This window comes from Meriones unguiculatus, chromosome 1 (assembly GCF_030254825.1).
Source record: "Meriones unguiculatus strain TT.TT164.6M chromosome 1, Bangor_MerUng_6.1, whole genome shotgun sequence".
In the NCBI taxonomy this organism is placed as follows: domain Eukaryota; kingdom Metazoa; phylum Chordata; class Mammalia; order Rodentia; family Muridae; genus Meriones; species Meriones unguiculatus.
This window is the reverse complement of record NC_083349.1, coordinates 24,109,663-24,127,034: the sequence shown is the minus strand read 5'-3', so window position 1 is coordinate 24,127,034 and position 17,372 is coordinate 24,109,663. Positions and strand designations below refer to the sequence as shown.

The 17,372-nt window shown below is 50.2% G+C and overlaps 1 protein-coding gene and 1 long non-coding RNA gene across 6 annotated transcripts in view; one reads left to right on the top strand and one right to left on the bottom strand.

The window, feature by feature from the left end:
* Positions 1–3,741, bottom strand: part of Slc29a2 (solute carrier family 29 member 2) — a 7,258-nt gene extending 3,517 nt beyond the window's left edge. For all 3 annotated transcript variants that reach the window (XR_009591997.1, XM_060384331.1, XM_021650300.2), the window contains exons 1-7: positions 3,607–3,741; positions 3,293–3,374; positions 1,894–2,054; positions 1,591–1,730; positions 944–1,078; positions 626–723; positions 332–416 (exon numbers count right to left, since the gene is read on the bottom strand). Coding sequence is in view for 2 of the 3 variants with exons in the window: in XM_060384331.1 (XP_060240314.1) it covers positions 332–416; positions 626–723; positions 944–1,078; positions 1,591–1,730; positions 1,894–2,054; positions 3,293–3,374; positions 3,607–3,635 (730 nt within the window). In the remaining variant the exon portion in view is untranslated. The remainder of the gene's footprint in view (positions 1–331; positions 417–625; positions 724–943; positions 1,079–1,590; positions 1,731–1,893; positions 2,055–3,292; positions 3,375–3,606) is intronic.
* On the top strand, positions 3,609–17,372 carry LOC132654322 (uncharacterized). Of its 3 annotated transcripts, none has more exons than XR_009592009.1 (4): positions 3,609–3,746; positions 10,205–10,399; positions 10,973–11,142; positions 13,020–17,372. It is a non-coding gene; the product is annotated as an uncharacterized LOC132654322 (long non-coding RNA). The 3 variants fall into 3 exon arrangements; XR_009592007.1 differs by having other exon boundaries at positions 12,797–17,372; XR_009592008.1 differs by lacking the exon at positions 13,020–17,372 and adding an exon at positions 11,973–12,790.

Below are 17,372 nucleotides of genomic sequence, written 5' to 3'. Positions count from 1 at the left end.
CAGAGGTAGGCAGATTTCGGTGTCTTGCTTATACAGAAAGACCTTGTTGCCCAAAACCAACACCAACAAAAAAAAGGAAATGGAGAATACAGCAATTGAATGATTGGCCCAAGGCCGTAGAGCTTAGAGATTGTGGATCCAAAGACCTGGCTGCTGTTACTCCATTTTGTTCAAGAGGAAACGGAACCACAGGGGGCTGTCTCCTCTACAGCCCCCATCTCTTTGAGCCTTGTGTGAGTAGAGGCAGGTCATGAAGGGAATACTTCCCAAGAGAGCCTATTTGAACTTCCTCTGTGTCTCCCCATATCTCCTGCAGGGTCCTGGAGCTTACCGGCTTGGAGGAGTTCAGCTTTGGTCTCTAGCTCCTGAGCTGGGGCCTGGGACAGCTTCTTGACCAGGTAGTATCGGGCAAACTCCTGCAGAAGGATCAGAAAGTCAGTCCTGCCCAAGGCCTTCCTGTATATCCCCTCCAAGCCCTTGGCTGAGAGGCTGAGGTCCCTCAACAATCAACATCCCCTTTAAGGAGATCAGGGTTGAAGGAGGTCTCATCTCTCTCCCTTGGCCTTTCCCAGAGCTTTATCCTAAATTCCCTAAGGTGGGCCATCTAGCCCAGTAGCAGGCTTACCAGATGGGGCAGGCTAAGGTAACAGATGACGGAGAGGAGGATGCCCACACAGGGTGTGATGAAGTACCCAAGGGCAGAGGTCTGGGCATCCACGCCACCTGTGACAGAAACTTTAGTTGCAGAGGAGACGCAAGTTGAACAGTCCCCGGTTTCCTGTAGCATCGTTTAGTCATTCGCCCTCAGTGCAAAGCCCAAGAGCCCTGCCCCTCTGTCTCCACGTCGCCATCTCTCCTGCCTCCACCCATAACCCAGGCATCTTCCTCCCGTGTCCCCTCCTTTGTTCTCCAGACTTTAGAGAGGATACCCAGGTGGACTCACTGGCCATGGACATGAGCATAGCAAGGGCAGCGAAGATCCCAGCCAGGCCCTGGCCACTGAGGAAGAGGGTGCTGTAGGTAGAAGGCATGGTACCCAGCTGCCCAAAAAGGCTGCCTTGAAGTACTGCACAGAAGGCTGTAGAGAGAGACAGGGAGGGGCCAATACTCAGTAGCATCAGGAGGATCCATAAGGTGTACAGGAAACCAGTCTAGGCTAGGCGGGTGTGGGTTTTCCTGTGGACTTAGGGCAGTCTAGAACCTCCTCCCACACACACACACTTATTTTTCTCTTTCTCTTATTATTCTAATTATTATTTTGAGACCTCACCGTGTAGCCTTGACTAGCCTGGAAGTCATCATATAGATCAGGCTGGTCCTGAATTCACAGAGATCTGCCTGCCTCTGCCTCCCAAGCGCTGGGATTAAAAGTTCTGCACCGCCATACTTAGCCCATTTCTCTTGACTAGGAGGGTTTCTGAGTAGGAGGCCTGCCTAGATTACCAGGGTCTGAGACAAGTGACTTTTCCTCTCTCTGGGCTCAGATTCTTTGGGGATTTGGGTGATAATGGTATTGTCTTTCCTACAAGGATCTGCTGGGCTGTTGCAGAACAAGGAAGAGGTGGGGAATCGGGAGGGAAATATACTTACAGTTGATGAACCAGACGGACGCCATGGTGATGGAAAAGAACAGCCCAGGGCTCAAGTCCACCTTTACCAGGGCTGCTGTCAGGGCAAAGAGCAGTAGGATGGCCAGCAGGCTGCCCAGAATACGCACCGACTCAGGGATGCTGCTCAGAAGAGGCAGAGGACATCAGGTGGCCGGGCAGGGGAAGGTAGGCATAGGGGCAGGGCAGTGGAGCTATAGTGATAAGGTGGGGGCAGGGAAAGGACAGGAGCAGGAGGTGATCCTGGCCTCTGTGACTATCTCCACATGGAGGTCGGGGATCTTACCACTGATACAGGAAGGAGTTGAGCAGCGTGAAGAGCAGTAGAGGCAGCTGGGACAGCAGGGTCACCCAGTTGTTGAAATTGAAAGTGTCTGTGGGACTGGTGTGGTTGGTGCTCAGGGTCTCAGCGGTGCTGTTGGCCCCTGCCAACCGTGCCTGGAAGTACTGCCAGACAGGGAGATAGTGCAGGGTCAGGAAGCACTCCCCCTCCCACCTCCACCTCCCCACACTTCGGTTAAGATCTTTGATGGTTTGGTTAAAATCTGTGGGACTATCTTTGCACTGTCCCCAGGACCTGGCACACAGGTGGAGCTAGAGGGGTACACACTGAATTGCAGGGCTGGAGTCTGCCCCAGCCTCCGTGCCTGTCCCTGTAACAGCCTCTCGGCTTATTCACTCCGTGGGTATACCCTGAACACCTAGGCCCCAGCTTAGGTGCTAGGCCACTGCCTACGTTGTCCTGGGCACACATCTCCCGCCACTCCTCTGCATACCTTCCCACGGCCCGCAAGGCAGACCTCACGTTTTAGGATCTTCTAGAATCTGATCCCAGCCTCCCTTAGATTCCCTTTCTTGTCTGTCTTCTGCTCCACTCTGGTAAGCTCCAGGCTCTATCTAGATCTTTCTCTAAATAGGCTCTTCTTTGCCTCCGCTCTGAATTCCCTCTCCCCGACCTTTTGCCTGCTCGGTCCCTACTTTACAGATCTCTCCTAGGAAGTAGAAGCGATTTCTTTGGAGGGCCTCTAGCACTCTGCTTCAGGCTGGAATGCAACAGCGTGTGTCATGTTACGTTATTAATAGCTCTGGCCCTGTGGCTCTCAAATTCAGCAGCTGATTCATCTTTGGTCACCCAGGGTCCAGCACTCCAGACACCTGCAGAGCTGTGCCACTGATCATGTTTGAATAACCCCGTCCCAAAGAAAACACAAGCTACACATGTCTGCCTTTCCACAAAAGAAGGCATGCTCGGAGGGAATCAGAGCCTCCCTCTCACGGCTCCTCCGCATCTGCAGTGCCTGGTCCTCAGTAGTTGCACATTAAATGTAGCAGAACGAATGTAATTCATGTCATTGCAAAGAAAGCCAGGGGCTTGGAAAACCCACTCTTGGACTGTCTTGTCTGGCCAGAAAAAAAAACGACAAAGGAAACGGGCTAGTAGAGCGCCTATGCTCTGGTCAGACTCCCTGCGTTGGTGGCCCTGTCCCTCCGGGATCTGGACATTCCTAAAAAGTTCGCCTAGCCAGGCGAGAGGCGGTTCCCCGCTCTGAGGCTCGGTGTTTCCGCTGACAGGTGAGCCGTAGAAGCTGGCGTGGTGTGGAAAGCGGCTCGCGAACCGCAGTCCCGGGCGGCCGGAGGGATGGAGGTTTGTGACCATGTGGCTGCCGATCGGCTGCAGGTCTCACCGGGATGGCGGTGATGAAGAAGTTCCAGGGGAGGAGGGTGCCCAGCCCCAGAATGAAGAAGCTGATGCCGACCAGGTGGTAGCTGTGGGGATCAGTCAGAAGGTCACCCCGAGGACGTACGCACGGGCCGCCCTAGCCGTCCCTCGATAGAACGGACTACAACCCCCATCACCCCGACTCAGTCAGCCAAAGGAATCAGCTCATGGGAATTGTAGTCCCGTTGGTCTTTGCGCCCGGGAGCATCCAGACGAGCGGGAATTGACAGGCTCGTGGCCACCTGGGCCCCGGTGCGCAGCACATGGGGTTCCTCTCACCTGTCCCGAGGGGCGTCTCCGCGCGCCATGGCTGTCGCAGTCCTATGCGCCAGGCCGGGTGCAGGGCGGCTGCATCTGCGCCTGTGCGGGGCTGGGAGGCCGAAGGACGGCGAGGCTGGCCGGTGTCCTGGAATCCCAAGGTCGGAAAGCCGAAGGTGGTGAGAGGGTCCGGGCAGGGCCAGCGGGGACTGGGGTTTGCAGGCTCAGACCTCGGCTCCGCCCCCGGGGCGGGAAAAGGGGCCTCTGCGCCCCTCCCCCGAGCGCGCCAGTCTCCGCCTGGCGGGCGGCTTTGCTTCAGGGGATTAGGATCCCGCTGCCTGCCGGCTGGGTCGTGGGCAGCTGGGTGTCAAGGCCGCCTCTCTCCTCAGGCCCCAGTCCTCTCCGGGGGCGTCTGTCCCGCATCTCTGGGGAGGTGGGACCAGGACAGCGCCGGAGGGAAGGAGCCGGTTGGTATCTGGGCACAGCCAGCCCAGCTGGGGGTTCCTCCTCTCTCCGAGGTGGAGCCGCGCCTGCACCCCCAAGGTTTGGAGCACTCCAAGCTGGCTGCTACCCAGTCAGCGGCTTAGGGAGCAAGCTTGGCTCCGAGGGACAAGCCGGTGTCACCGACTGTCGCAGAGGGTCCGGGCTCGGTGCTCCGAGGGAGGCCCCCAGAGGTGGAGGAGGTGGCCGGTGCTCCTCCACGGGTATGGGAGACAGACAAAAAGGCCTTTCTGCGGTCCTTGGGTCCAGCAGGGAGTATTTAACCGTGGCCCAGGAAGTGATAGGCGGCTCCATCCCCGCCGGCACCACTACGGCCGCTTAAAAACATAATCTTCCTGCAATTCCACTCCACAACTCCTTAAACGTTACTGAGATGCTCCCACCTCCCGCTGTCACCCCCACCCCGAAGACTGAGAAGATTGCAAATCACAATTTTATAGTTTACGCACGGGTAAACTGTGGTTTCCCTGGGGTGGGGAAAGCGAGGCTTACTGTTTTCCTAAGTTAAGAACGTATTTGTCTGGGCTGGTAAAGCTCAGCAGGTAAGGGTGTTCACAGCCGAGCCTGAAGATCTGAGTTCAAGGTCCAGGCTCCCTGTGTCAGAAGGACTGAAGAGACTCCAGCCAATTGTCCTCTGACCTCCACGCAAGTACAGCGACGCACTTGTGCCCCCTCCCAAATAAATGTGATATAAATGTGTTTAAAAGATGGAGTTATTTTTAGATTGTCTGTCCTATGTGCCAACTAGACCATGTCGCTGCTGTTTCTGTTTCATTCCCAGAATCTAGCCACCCAGTTCAGTTCATTGAAGGTGGCTAATAAACGATTAGATCACGGTGGTCTACAGGTGACTGTCTGTGGGAATTGAACCCAGAACCTTGTGAACGTCAGGCAAAGACTCTTAGACCTGAACTGCATCTGTCACCCTAGCTGGTGACTTTTAGGGAGCATTCACAGGAAAAGGCCGTTACTCTTGAGCTTCCTTTCCATCCTTCCAATACAGAGACAGAGAGAGAGAGAGACAGAGAGACAGAGAATCTGAATTCTGTTTCAAGGCCTGTTCATCCCCTCTGCACCCAGAACCGGCCTTAGGCCAACTCTTGGCAACTTCACCTACGTACACGTTAATCGCTTGCATTTTACTCATACTTATTTTAATAATTATTATTGATACTGGTCTCTACTTGATAGTCGTAGGAAGATGAGTCAAAGTGGGACAGGGGGTGGGGACATAGCCCTGGTGGAGGGCCGTGGCGGCAGGCCTGGGCTAGGATGGAAGAGGATGAGGCGTTTCAGAGAAGGAACAGCCTGTACCAGGACTGGGGACAGGAGAGTTCTGGCACACTGTGGGACACACAAATAAATCCCTTCGGCTGGCAGGAGGAAGAGCCTCCCTGGAGTTGGATCTCACTTCAGGTTCTCGGCCCAGTCAGACTCTGGGGTCCTTGTAGTTAATAACCACTATTTTGCTTCTGTTCTGTGGTGAAGTTGTGCGTGTAACGAAACCTAGGGATGAAGCTTTTTGATGGGGCAGTGGTATCCTAATGGAGGCAAGGAAGGAAAGCACTTAGTAATCAAAGAAGGACGCGAGCAGGTGGCCGCTCGGGCACATCAGGCTTAACCCCTCTGTCTAGAGCCCCGCTGGCACACACACAGCAGAGGCACCGAGAGCCGAGTCTTGACTGTCTTGATGATGTGCTGTCTCAGAAGAGCAACCAAGGCTTGGCGACGCTCCAAGGGAAGCATTGCAGCTGTCCCTCTGCAGACGGTGCCTGAGGCGCCAGGAAACTCTGTGTCTACTTAAGCCCTCCGGACAATGCTCTGTGTGCCAGTGGCAAGTGGGTTTACAGCCCGGGCTCAGGAAATTATCAGCGTGGCTTTAGAAAACAAATAGTTGGTTTTATTTTTAGTATAGTTTTAGATTTACGGAATACCTGAGCAAAGAGGACAGAGGTCTGTGTATGAGCTGCAGCCGCAGCTGCGTTAATGTGGTATTGTCGTGGTGATGAATGAGCCATACAGAACATTATTAACTGGAATAAGCAATTTACCTTAAAGTTCATTCAGTGCACGTCCTGCTTGCTTGTTCTTTTGCTTTTTGAAAGACAGGATCTCACTCTCGCCCAGGCTGGTGTGGAATTTACAATGTAGTCCAGGCTAGTCTTGAACTCATGATCTTCTTGGCTTATCAGAATGGGTCTGGGCTCCACTTGTCAATACCCTCTATTTTTTTTATCTGACTCATTTTATTTATTTGTTATTTATTTTATGTGTACTGGTGTTTTACCTTCGTGTGTGTGTGTGTGTGTGTGTGTGGGTGTGTGTGTGTGTGTCAGTTCAGACAGTTGTGAGCTGGCATGTGGGTGCTGGGAATTGAACCCGGGTCCTCTGGAAGGGCAATCAGTGCTCATAGCTGTTGAGCCATTTCTGCAGCCCCTCATTTTTATTCCATGTGTATGAATGTTTTGCCTTTGTGCTTATATGTGCACCATGTGTATGCAGTGTTTCTAGAGACCAAGAGAAGGTGTCAGATCCTGTGGTGGCTTGACTAAGAATGGCCCCCATAGGCTCATGTATTTGAATTCTTAGTCTTCAGGTGTGGCACTACTTGAGAAGGATTAGGAGGAGGCGTGGTCTTGCTGAAGGAAGTGTGTCGTTTAGGGTGAGCTTTGAGGTTTCCAAAGCCCAAACCAGGCTCCAGCACCTCTCCCTCCCGGCTGCCTGGGGATCTGGAGGTAGAACTCCCCTTCCCCAGCACCATTGGTGCCTGCACGCTGCCATGCTTCTCACCGTGATGAGAATAGACCAAACCTCTGAAACTGTGAGCCAGCCCCCGTGAAATGCTTAAGAGTTGTCTCAGTCACGATGTCTCTTCACAGCAATAGAATGCTGGAACTGGAGTTGTGAATGGCCGCGAACTGTCTGATGTGGGTGCTGGGAATTGGACTCTGGTCAATTCCTCCAAAGAGGGTTGAGGTTTTCTTTTTGTTTCATTTTTTTCCTCATGCCTGTGGGGTCGGAGTGATGGCTCAGTACTCAAGAGCACTTGCTGCTCTTGCAGAGGACCAAGATTCATTCATTCCCTAGAATCCACAACAGACAGCTCACAACACCTATAAATTCCAGGTCTAAGGGAACCAATGCCTCCTTCTGTTTTGTAAGTAAAATGCTCAAACATATAAAATAAAAAAAACAACAAATAACTATGAAAATAAAAACAAACAAGCCCATTCCTGTGCGAATCCCTTCATTTTCTCAAACTGAACTCTTTTCCCAGCAGATAGCTTGTTTTCTAAATTGAAAAGCCTCTTTTCTTCTCACACGTGGGAGAGAATACAACACGTGTGTATTCATGCTCGCATGTGTGTGTGCACATGATGTGTGGGTATGCATGTATTCGCATGTGTATGTGGAGGTTCAAGGTTAGAGTCAGGGATTTTTCTCCACAACTCTTCTTTTTTCTTTGAGTCAGTCTCTCTCAATCAAACCCAGAACTCACCAATTTAGCTTGTCTCCCTATCGAGCTTGCTCCAGGGATCCCTTCTCTGCCTTCTGAGTTACAGATGAGTTGCGTTTCTGTGGGTTCTGGGGATCCCAACTTCAGTTCTCGTTGGCCCAGCAAATACTTTAACCACTGAGTCATCTTCCCTGCTCAAGCTTCCCTTTTCTATAGAGTAACTTTGGGTTCACAACAAAATGGAATCGTACAGAGTACGCACACAGGTCTCGTGACAGCTGCCCCGGAGTAGACTTCCTGTCAGTCAGTATTACCCAGAATCCACAGCTCATGTAATGGTTCTCTCCTGGGTTGTACATCCCTGACTTTTATGACACTTTGGGTGACACACATCTACCCTCCCTGTGTCTGAAGGTGTAGTTTGAAAGACACGTGCTGGCAGGTGGTTGGCCCTGGGGCTATGGTTCGAACCTTGGCAGTTTGTTACTTTGTTGCTTTTGCTTTTCTTTTAAGGTAATGTAATTCTCAAACCTTCCTCCTGCTGCAACCCTTTAATACAGTCCTCATGTTGCCATAGATCTTAACAGGATAACTGGAGGAGGTAAAAAACTGGAGGAGGTATTGTCTGGATGAGTCCATGTATTGGACACTTAATCCCAGAGGCATTTGAAACATGGAATTATGGGAAGTGCTTGAGTCACAAGGGCTGAGCCCTCAGAAATAGGTATATCTGCTGGGAGATGAATGGATTAGAGGCTCATTTGGGGAGTGGCTTTGAAATGAAGGCAGCTTTTCTGACTCACCTTGCTCCGTCTCACCCAGTGATGCCCGTGCTAAGTTCTAACCGAGTAAGAAACCCACATTGATGCCAGTGACAAGCTCTTGGTCTTCTTATCCCCAAGCACGGTGAGCCAAATAATCTTTTATTATTTATAAATTACCTGGTATCAGGTATTTTGTTGTGGCAACAGGAAGTGATGAAGACAACAGATGTTTCTTGACTCAAGCAAGGGCCTCTCAGATGGTCTATTTTTGCTCATTTTTCCACCCCCATCACTCTGGAAATTTGTGGTGATCTGTAACTTGCACTCCTGGCTTTTAGTCCTGACTCTGTCTCTTTCCATCTGTGAGAACAGAGATGAGTGACTTAATTTCTCTGTGCTTCAGTTTCCTCATCACTCAGAACAGCACTTCTGGCCAGAGACTGGGGACTAAATGGGCAGACACAGATAAAGAGCCCAGAACACTCTCACCAGGGAAATGCCCAGTGGCTCACCAGGTGAGGGCCTTTGTCACCAAGCTTCTTGCCCCAAGTTCAGTCCCTGGGATCTATATAGTGTAGGGAGAGAACCAACATCCACAAGGTTCTCTGACCTTCACACGTGTGCCATAGCACAGGTGCACACACACAATACACCAAGTAGATGATAAAAGTAAATAAAAATAAGTTTATTTTAAAATATTTTATCAGCTAGGCTCAGTGGCGCACGTCTGTGATTCCAACACTCTGGAGGTGGAGGCAGGTGGATCTCTATGAGTTCGAGGCCAGCCTGGTCTACAAAGCCAGTCCATGACAGCCAAGGCTACACAGAGAAACCCTGTCTTGAAAAACCAAACCAAACCAAACAAACAAATCCCTGCCACGCACAAAAAAAAAACAAAAAACTGTTTCCAAATTAACTTCAGGCTCTGTGTATAGGTGTATAGAATTTAAATATGAATTTCTGATCCCCCAAATATCTCGTTATGTAATACAAATATTCCCCAAAATCCAAAACATGTCTGATCCTAAGAGTTTTGGATAAGGGAGAGTCCACATGTTACATCTTGGGGGGGTCCTGTGTCACCGGCACAGAAGTTGCGGGCTTTTTTTTTTTCTTTCTGTGAGTCCCTCAGGGTGTAGGCAGGTGTTGGGGGGGGGGGTGTCAGCCACTCCACAGCAGTCTCTTCCTCGTGCAAGCTCCTGCTTTCTACATATTAAGTTATTTGAGGTTATCCTTGGCCCCAAAATACCAAATGGAAAACAAGCAAACTTTCAGCGAGTTCTTTTTATATTTATTTACTTATGTGCATGGAATGTCTTTGCATCATATACACGCAGAGCCCAGGGAGGCCGGGAGAGGGCGTCAGGTCACCTGCAACTAAAGTTACTGTTGTAAGAACTCAGATCCTCTGAAAGGGCAGCCAGCGCTCTGAACGGCTGAGGCGTCTTCCAAGGCCCAAGTTATTTTTGTTTAAGAGAAGATCTGTTATAATTTTTTAAACATTCATTAGTGTGTGTGTGTGTGTGTGTGTGTGTGTGTGTGTGTGTGTGTGTGTGTGTGTGTGTGGTGTGTGTGTGTGCGCGCCTACATGCTACGGCAGGATGTGGGGGATTAAAGGGCCTTGGAACACATTCAACATGGAGCCTGGTTAATTTCGTAAACCTGTCTCCTAAGAAGATCGTGTCGGCGTTGCCTGTGGTCGCCACAGGGGGGCAGCCTAACATCGGTTTGCAGACTGCAGAGGCCTTCGTTGACAGCTGATTCTAGAAAGCCTGTGAACTCTCTCAAGCTTAAAGAGGGAATAGATGTGTCAGAAAGCAGAACTTTGCAGAAAGCTAGGAAACCTAACGCCCTCCGATCACCATGCAAGGAACGCTAATACATAAACTCCTCACAGGTTCAGAATTGGGACCAAGAAGGCTGCCTCAACTGGACCAGGGCAGGGGGAGCCTGAACCAGTGGAAAACTGCCGCTGAGAGGTGCCACAGGAATGAATTCCAGCCAGTTTCTTTGCCTCCCTTAGGGGCTACTAAGTCAGAATGCTGGTGTCCTTCTCTGTTTATCTGTTGAAACCCTGATCACCAACACAATGGTAAGGGAGTCGGGATGGGGCTTGGGAGGTGGTTAAGTCATGAGAGCCAAGAATGAAGCTGGTTGTTTTTGTTGTTTTGCTTTGTTTTTCTCTGTGTAGCCTTGGCTGCCCTGGGACTCTTTGTAGACCAGGCTGGCCATGAACTCACAGAGATCTGCCTGCCTCTGCCTGCCAAGTCCTGGGATTAAAGACATGAGCCACCACCACCTGGCCCAAAACAGTTTTTTTATTGCTGTAACTGAATACTTAAAATTGGATAATTAGCTAAGTTACAAATGTGTGTTTGTGTATGTGTGTGTGTGTGTGTTTCCAGATAGGGTCCCATGTAGCCCAGGCTGGCCTCAGACTCACTTTGCAGCATGTGAACTCCTTAAACTGGTTACCTTGTCTCCAGGACTGGTGGGTGGTGCTGCTGTGCCTAGCTGAAGTTGCTAACATCTCCCAGTTCTGGGGTTCAAGAGTGCGGTGCCCATACACGTTTGCTATCGGGTACGGGTCTGCTTAGACCTTGAGTGGGGAAATGGAACAAGCCAGAAGGCGCTCAGTTTCACAGCAAACCCCGTTTGTCCACAGATCCATCGACCTGTGAATTAATGCCTTAGGAGGACATGCCTCTTAAAGGCCTCACCTGACTGGACCCCACACTCTCCCAGTGAAGGCCGTGGTCACTTACGGTGTAATCCCAGCAATTGCAGCATGGAGAGCTGAGGCAAGAGGACCTCAAGGCCAGTCACAGCTACATGGTAAAAACAAAACTAAAAACCGGAAACAATGATGAGGGAAGCCCCACAAGTCAGTGATTCCGATTCCCTGTCGTCCCTTTTTTTGTTTTGTTTTGTTTTTCGAGACAGGGTTTCTCTGTGTAGCCCTCGATGTCCTGGACTTGATCTGTAGACCAGGATGGCCTTGAACTCATAGCAATCCGCCTGCTTCTACGTCCCTGAGTGCTGGGATCAAAGGCGTTCATCACCTGGCCTGGCTATTTATCTTCTTTTACAGCTTCCTAGAAGCCATTTGTGGTGGTCTAGTCCAGGCACCTTAACCACTTTTTGATAAACAAGTCAGAATTGGATTGCTGGGATTTTATAGTACAGGTGGGTTGTATCTGTGGCAAACGTTATTTCCAACAAGGACAGATAGCTCTTCAAGGGCCAGTATTCCAAAACCTCCCCAACCTGTTTGCCCAGCCCCTGGATGCCTGACATTCCGGAGCCTTGACTCTTATCTCACACACACACACACACACACACACACACACACACACACTTTTTCTTTTAAAAACCAATTATGAATCTTGTGGGCTTCTGAGGTTCAGCTCCTGCCAATGGGGTGAGACACAGTCAGTAGCCTGCCTTCCTGTAAGATGGCTGGAACCTCCAGGCCACTGTGCCTGCTCACCCTGTCTGGGTGGTCTTGCCCCCTTTTGCAAAAGTAAACTGTCTTGCTCTTTCGTGTGTGTGTGTGTGTGTGTGTCTCTGAGCCGCAGCAGGAATGTGCTTTCCCAGCACATCTGTTCAAACAGCAGCGACAACATGCTGTCCTCACCAGCTGTTTCACTCTTATCTCTTCTAAGGTTGGCTTCTACAGTTTATCTCCTCTCAACTGACAGGAGATTCTCTCAGACCTGCCACACTCTCACTCCGTCTCTCTGGGTCCCCATGACCACCTCCCTTTCCAGTCAGCAAGAGTGGAGATCCTGACTAAACCCCTCTATGCCCACACTTCAGCAGCCCCACCCCATCCCTCGCTTTTTGACCCAGGGTTTCTCTGCAGCAGCCCTGGCTGTCCTGGTTTTGTATACCAGCTCACAGAGACCCGCCTGCTTCTGACTCCCGAATGCTGGGATTAAAGATGTGTGCCACACTTGGCCTTAGCCTACCTTTTTGTTTGTTTGTTTGTTTGTTTGTTTTGAGACAGGGTTTCTCTGTGTAGCCTGGTTGTCCTGTACTCACTCTGTAGACCAGGCTGGCCTTGAACTCACAGAGATCCGCCTGCCTCTGCCTCTCATAGTGCTGGGGTGACAGGCCTGTGTCACCACGCACAGCTTAGCCCATCTCTTAATTTTATGGTATCAACTTTTAAGGGGAGAATGGTAGCTAGCGAGATTGGCAAGTTTGGTGGCTACCGAGGTTTTGTTTTGGATTCTGCTATATCAAGCAAAAGGGACCAAGACAAAGACCGTGACCATAACTGTCTTGGGTGTGTGTGTGTGTGTGTGTGTGTTTTTTTCCTCTAACAGTGTCTCTTCAGCACCCTCTATTGGGAAGACATGGGATAGAAGTTCCAGCAGTCTTTAATTATTACTTTTTGAGGCAGGGTCTCCCCTAGCCAAGGCTGACCTAGAATTCACTCTGTGGCTCAGGTTGGCTTCCCATCATGAAGATCCTTTGATTTCAGCTCCCATGTGCTGCTGGAATGACAGGAATAAACCACTATTTCTGGGCTCGGTGACCATTTTATTAAAACCAAAGAAGAAAGGCAAGCGTCAGATCCTGGGACCAAAGCGGGGACGAAGCTGCCAGATCTGAGTTTCCTCTTACATATGTTCTTCTGGCTTAACATTCTAACTTCAAAGACGGTGGAGAAATAAGGTGGGTTTTTTGTTTTTTTTTTTTTTTAGATGGGAATCTCATTTCACAGCCTGAACTCTCTGTGTAGCTAAAGATGTCCTTGAACTCCTGATTGTCCTGCCTCCGCCTTCCCAGTGGTGAAGTTACAGGTGTGCACCCCCCACCTGCCCCTAACGTTATAGGTTCAGGACCTCGAGGGATGACCCAGTGCCTTGGAGCAGTTTCTGTTCTCCCAGCACACACATGGCAGCTCAGAACCAACTCCAGGGGACCCAATGCTTTATTTTTGGCCTCCCTGGAAACCAGACACACACATGGCACACACATGAACATGCAAAGGCAAACACTCAAAACATTCATACACACAAAACTAAATCAAAAATAAAAATAAATTAAAAAAATAATAAATCGGGTTGTAAGTGCGAGTTGATATGGTTGGATAGGAGTCCCTCAGACCAAGGAGTCCCTTGGTCACCAGCTTGGGTCGCCTCATTAGGAGGTGACTGACTCTTACATGTGGCTAATAAGAGGAAGTTACACCGGTTGGCTGGAGAGATGGCTCAGCAGTTAAGAGCACTGGCTGCTCCTCCAAAGAATCGAGGCTCCATTCCTAGCACCCCTATGTGTTGGGGTGATGTTTTTGCGCACTGTGTATTCAGATGCTGATTTCTAGACGTAGAGCTCTGATTAAAGTCCAGACTTTGGGGCTGTCGCCATTATGAAGCGCCTCCTGTCTTGGCGTGCTGTCATAATTGTTCTCCATCGTCTTCTGACTGGCTGAGCAAAGAGCCGAGCAGCCAGTAGCTGGGCAGGAGAGGGTAAGTGGGGACTTCCAGGCCCAGGGGGAGGGTCTCAGTGGGGACCAGGGAAGAAGCCATTGCAAAACCTATGAAGAGGCAGGTGCCAGAGCGAGACTAAGATGTCAGGGAAGTAGGCCAGGCCAGTGTTCGAATGGCCGAGCATCTGCCCGGCCATAGTGCCTGGAGCTTTTAATACATATAAAGGTCTCCTTGTCATTATTTAGAGCAAGAGCAGGCTTAGAAAAAGGTTACATTTTACCCACACAGCAGCTCCCAAATGTCTGTAACTTTAGGGCACCCTTATACAGACATAAATAAAGTAATAAATCATTAAAAAAATGAAAGTAATTACATCATCGAGGGTGTGCCCTTTAAGGGAATACTTGGACCATGGATCCTATTGCTCCTCAGTTTGTCTCTCTGCCACCACCAGTGACAAGGTCCCCCATCCTCCACTCTGTGCCCTACCACAGCACACTGAGTGATCCAGGCCTAAGGCTAGAGCCGAGCAGACATAGACCGAAATCTCAGAAAATGTGAACCAAATAAGTGTCCACCCTTGCAAGCTGCAGCTATGGCTTGGGCATTAAATAAAGGCTTATTCCCGAAAGCAGCTGTGTTCAGAGATGAGCTCTCGAGAGCTCTGACTCAGGACGGGACTGGCCCATCTGTGGATTCCTGGCTCCGGGCTGCCGGGAGAAGGTGGGGATTCCGAGAAGGTAGGAGATGGTTGGAGCAAGTAAGAACACGCCCTTGAAAGGTCTGTTTCCTTCCTGGCCCCGTCCTCCTCTCTCCCTGCTTCCTGGCCACTGTGAGCCAAGCGGCTCCATTCTGCCTTGCTCTCCTGTCGTCATGACTGTCTCGCCACAGGACCAGAAACGAGGGAGCCAACTGTGAACCAAAAATAAATTATTCCTAATTACAGCTGATTCCTCAGGTATCCTGTCATAGCCACGGAAAGCTGACTAACGTGGCTGATTATCTCAGGCCCTTTGTCACGCTGACGCAGAGCTGACTAACACACCGGGGTACTTCTTTCAAAGGAAACCCGTTCAGCATTCGGCGGCTTAAAATGGTTGAGATGAAACGGATGTGTTTCACCTACAGGAAAAAAGATGCCAGGGGCGCCTGCGTTAGGGCTAGAACGCGATGGGTGACATTGCACCTGATACCAGGTGGGGTCAAAAATTAGGCCAGGTGGCGCATAACCACACGGTGCCTTCCAGACGGTGCCAAGGTCGGTGATGAAGCTGGAGATGCCAGCAGCTTTGTTCTGAGCCTCGCGGCTGGTAGGTCCATAGGCGTGGCTCCTGCTATTTCTGTTGCAGGTTAGAGACCCAAAGACCACACAGCACGACCAAAGGCCCAAGCCCAACTGAGAGTCTGTGTTAAGCCGGGTGGTGACTGCCCGGAGAGAAACTTCCAACAGAGCATCCCCGAACGCATGCTACAGGAAGCTTTTAAAGGCAAAGGACACAGAAAAACTGCATTCCAGTTGGCAGTGGCGGTGGGGAAGTTAGGAAAGCAAGCAGTTTAACAAAAATCAAGAACCATGCCTATAGCTGGGCAATTTGACCCAGAGTTTCCAGAGCAGGATTTCCCACAGGACTGTTCCCAGTGGGAACAAAAGAAGGGGCGGGATCAGTTTTGGGCTAAATTAAAGATCACTCCAGCTGAGACAAGATGGAGGAACCCTTGCTCTGTCACATAACTGCACTCAGGAGGAGGTGGGCCGTGGTGATTGACAGCTATAGTTAGAGATTAACAATCGCTAAAATCTAACATGCCCCCAAGAAGTACAGCTACAATAAGGAAGCCCCAGCCCTGACTGCCTCCCTTTGCTTCTTTCTTTCTGGTTGAAATGGGTCTTACTTTATGTATCAGGCCAGCCTTGGACTCACAGCAATCCTCCTGACTCAGCTTCCCAAATGCTGGGATGATAGACCTGTGTACCATGCCTGGTTTATGCAGACTGAGATTGGTATTTAGATTTGGTATATAGAACCAGATGAGCCTAACCAGCCAGAGCTAAATCTAAAGAGGTCTACATTCCCCTGTCTCTTCTAATCTTTCTCTCCTACCTAGGGTTGGGGCGGGGAGGTGGGAAGGAGATAGAGGCATTTAAGGAAACCAAAATAAAATAAAGTCGAAAAGGAGCACCTACAGTGATCAAATTAGCTGAATAGATCACTGTGGGACACATGATCCCCACCACCAGGGGAGCCAGCCCAGAGCAAGAGTACATTCAAGATCTGTCCAAACCCTGAAAATCTCATCTTGCTTCGGGCAGGAGTAAGGACTCCCTTCCTGTTCTGGGCCTGCAAAGCTCCTCTACCACCCTGGAGGCGGTCACAGGGCCTGTTGGCCAGCTTTCAGATTAAGATTTCCTATTTCCTTGTAAGGATGTGTTCCGCCAGCACCCGGAATTCCTCTCCATGCAAATGAAGCATTCCCAGCATCTCAGCCCCAAGGTTTATATAGTCCTTATGTCCCCTCCCACCCAGGAAAAGAGAGCTGATTCACTTAAAACTGTCTTGGAGAAGGGCCTTTTCTATCTCACTCACCACTAAATGAGATGAGATCCTGCTAACCCACCCACCTGGCTGGATGCCTTGGGGGAAGAAGCTGGGCTGGCTGGGCAGATCACTCATCTGTCTCGATTTAGACATCACTGTACTTAGTAGTCTAACTTTACAAATAATAAAACACATTTTTTTCTTATGTATACAGTGTTCTGACTGCAAGTACACCTACACGCCAGAAGGGGGCACTAGATGTCACTAGAGATGGTTGTGAACCACCGTGTGGGTGCTGGGAATTGAACTCAGGACCTTTGAAAGAGCGGACAGTGAAGATGGCTTAAACTCTGGGCCATCTCTCCAGCTCCTAACATACATTTTTTTAACTTAGTTTTATTAATTAATTTTTAAAGGACGCATTGTTTATTGAGCACAGTGCCCGGGAGCTGCCTGGACAGTTGGTCCAAGTGTTGCCTGTGGCCGTGACGTTTATTATTGTTCTACAAATACATAAAATCATAAAAGCAATATGATAACTCAAAGGACAGCTCTGCCACCCTAGCAGTGTCCTTCCTGTTGTTAGTCTGTGACAAGGCCCTGCCCACAGACCTTTCCAGCTGCAGGTCTGTGCTGTCTGAGAGTTTTGGATTTGCCGGACAGACTGAAGCAGTGTCCAACCTCTGGGTGCAGTCCCTCGAAGCTGTGTGACGCATCCCAGATTAGAGGTGATAATGTATTTATCAGCACAGGGTTGCTAAACATTCACATTTAAAAGAAGTAACTGGGCAAAAAAGGAAAGGTCCCTCAAAATTCTACCTGATGGACAGGATTTTGAGGGTGGAGACTCTTACCTGTTTCCTGGGCATCCGACACCCTCTTCTGGCCTTTGTAGGCACCAGGTAGGCAGAAAGGGATCCAGGAAAGGAGGCTGGGAGGTGGCTCAGTGGGTAGTGTTTGCTGTGTAAGCCTGAGGGTCTGGGTTTGAGTCCCTGGCACCTACAGGAAAGCTGGGCACAGCAGCATACAGGTACCACTGTGGAACTGGGTAGCCAGAGACGCAAGCATCCTGCAGGCTTTCTGCAGT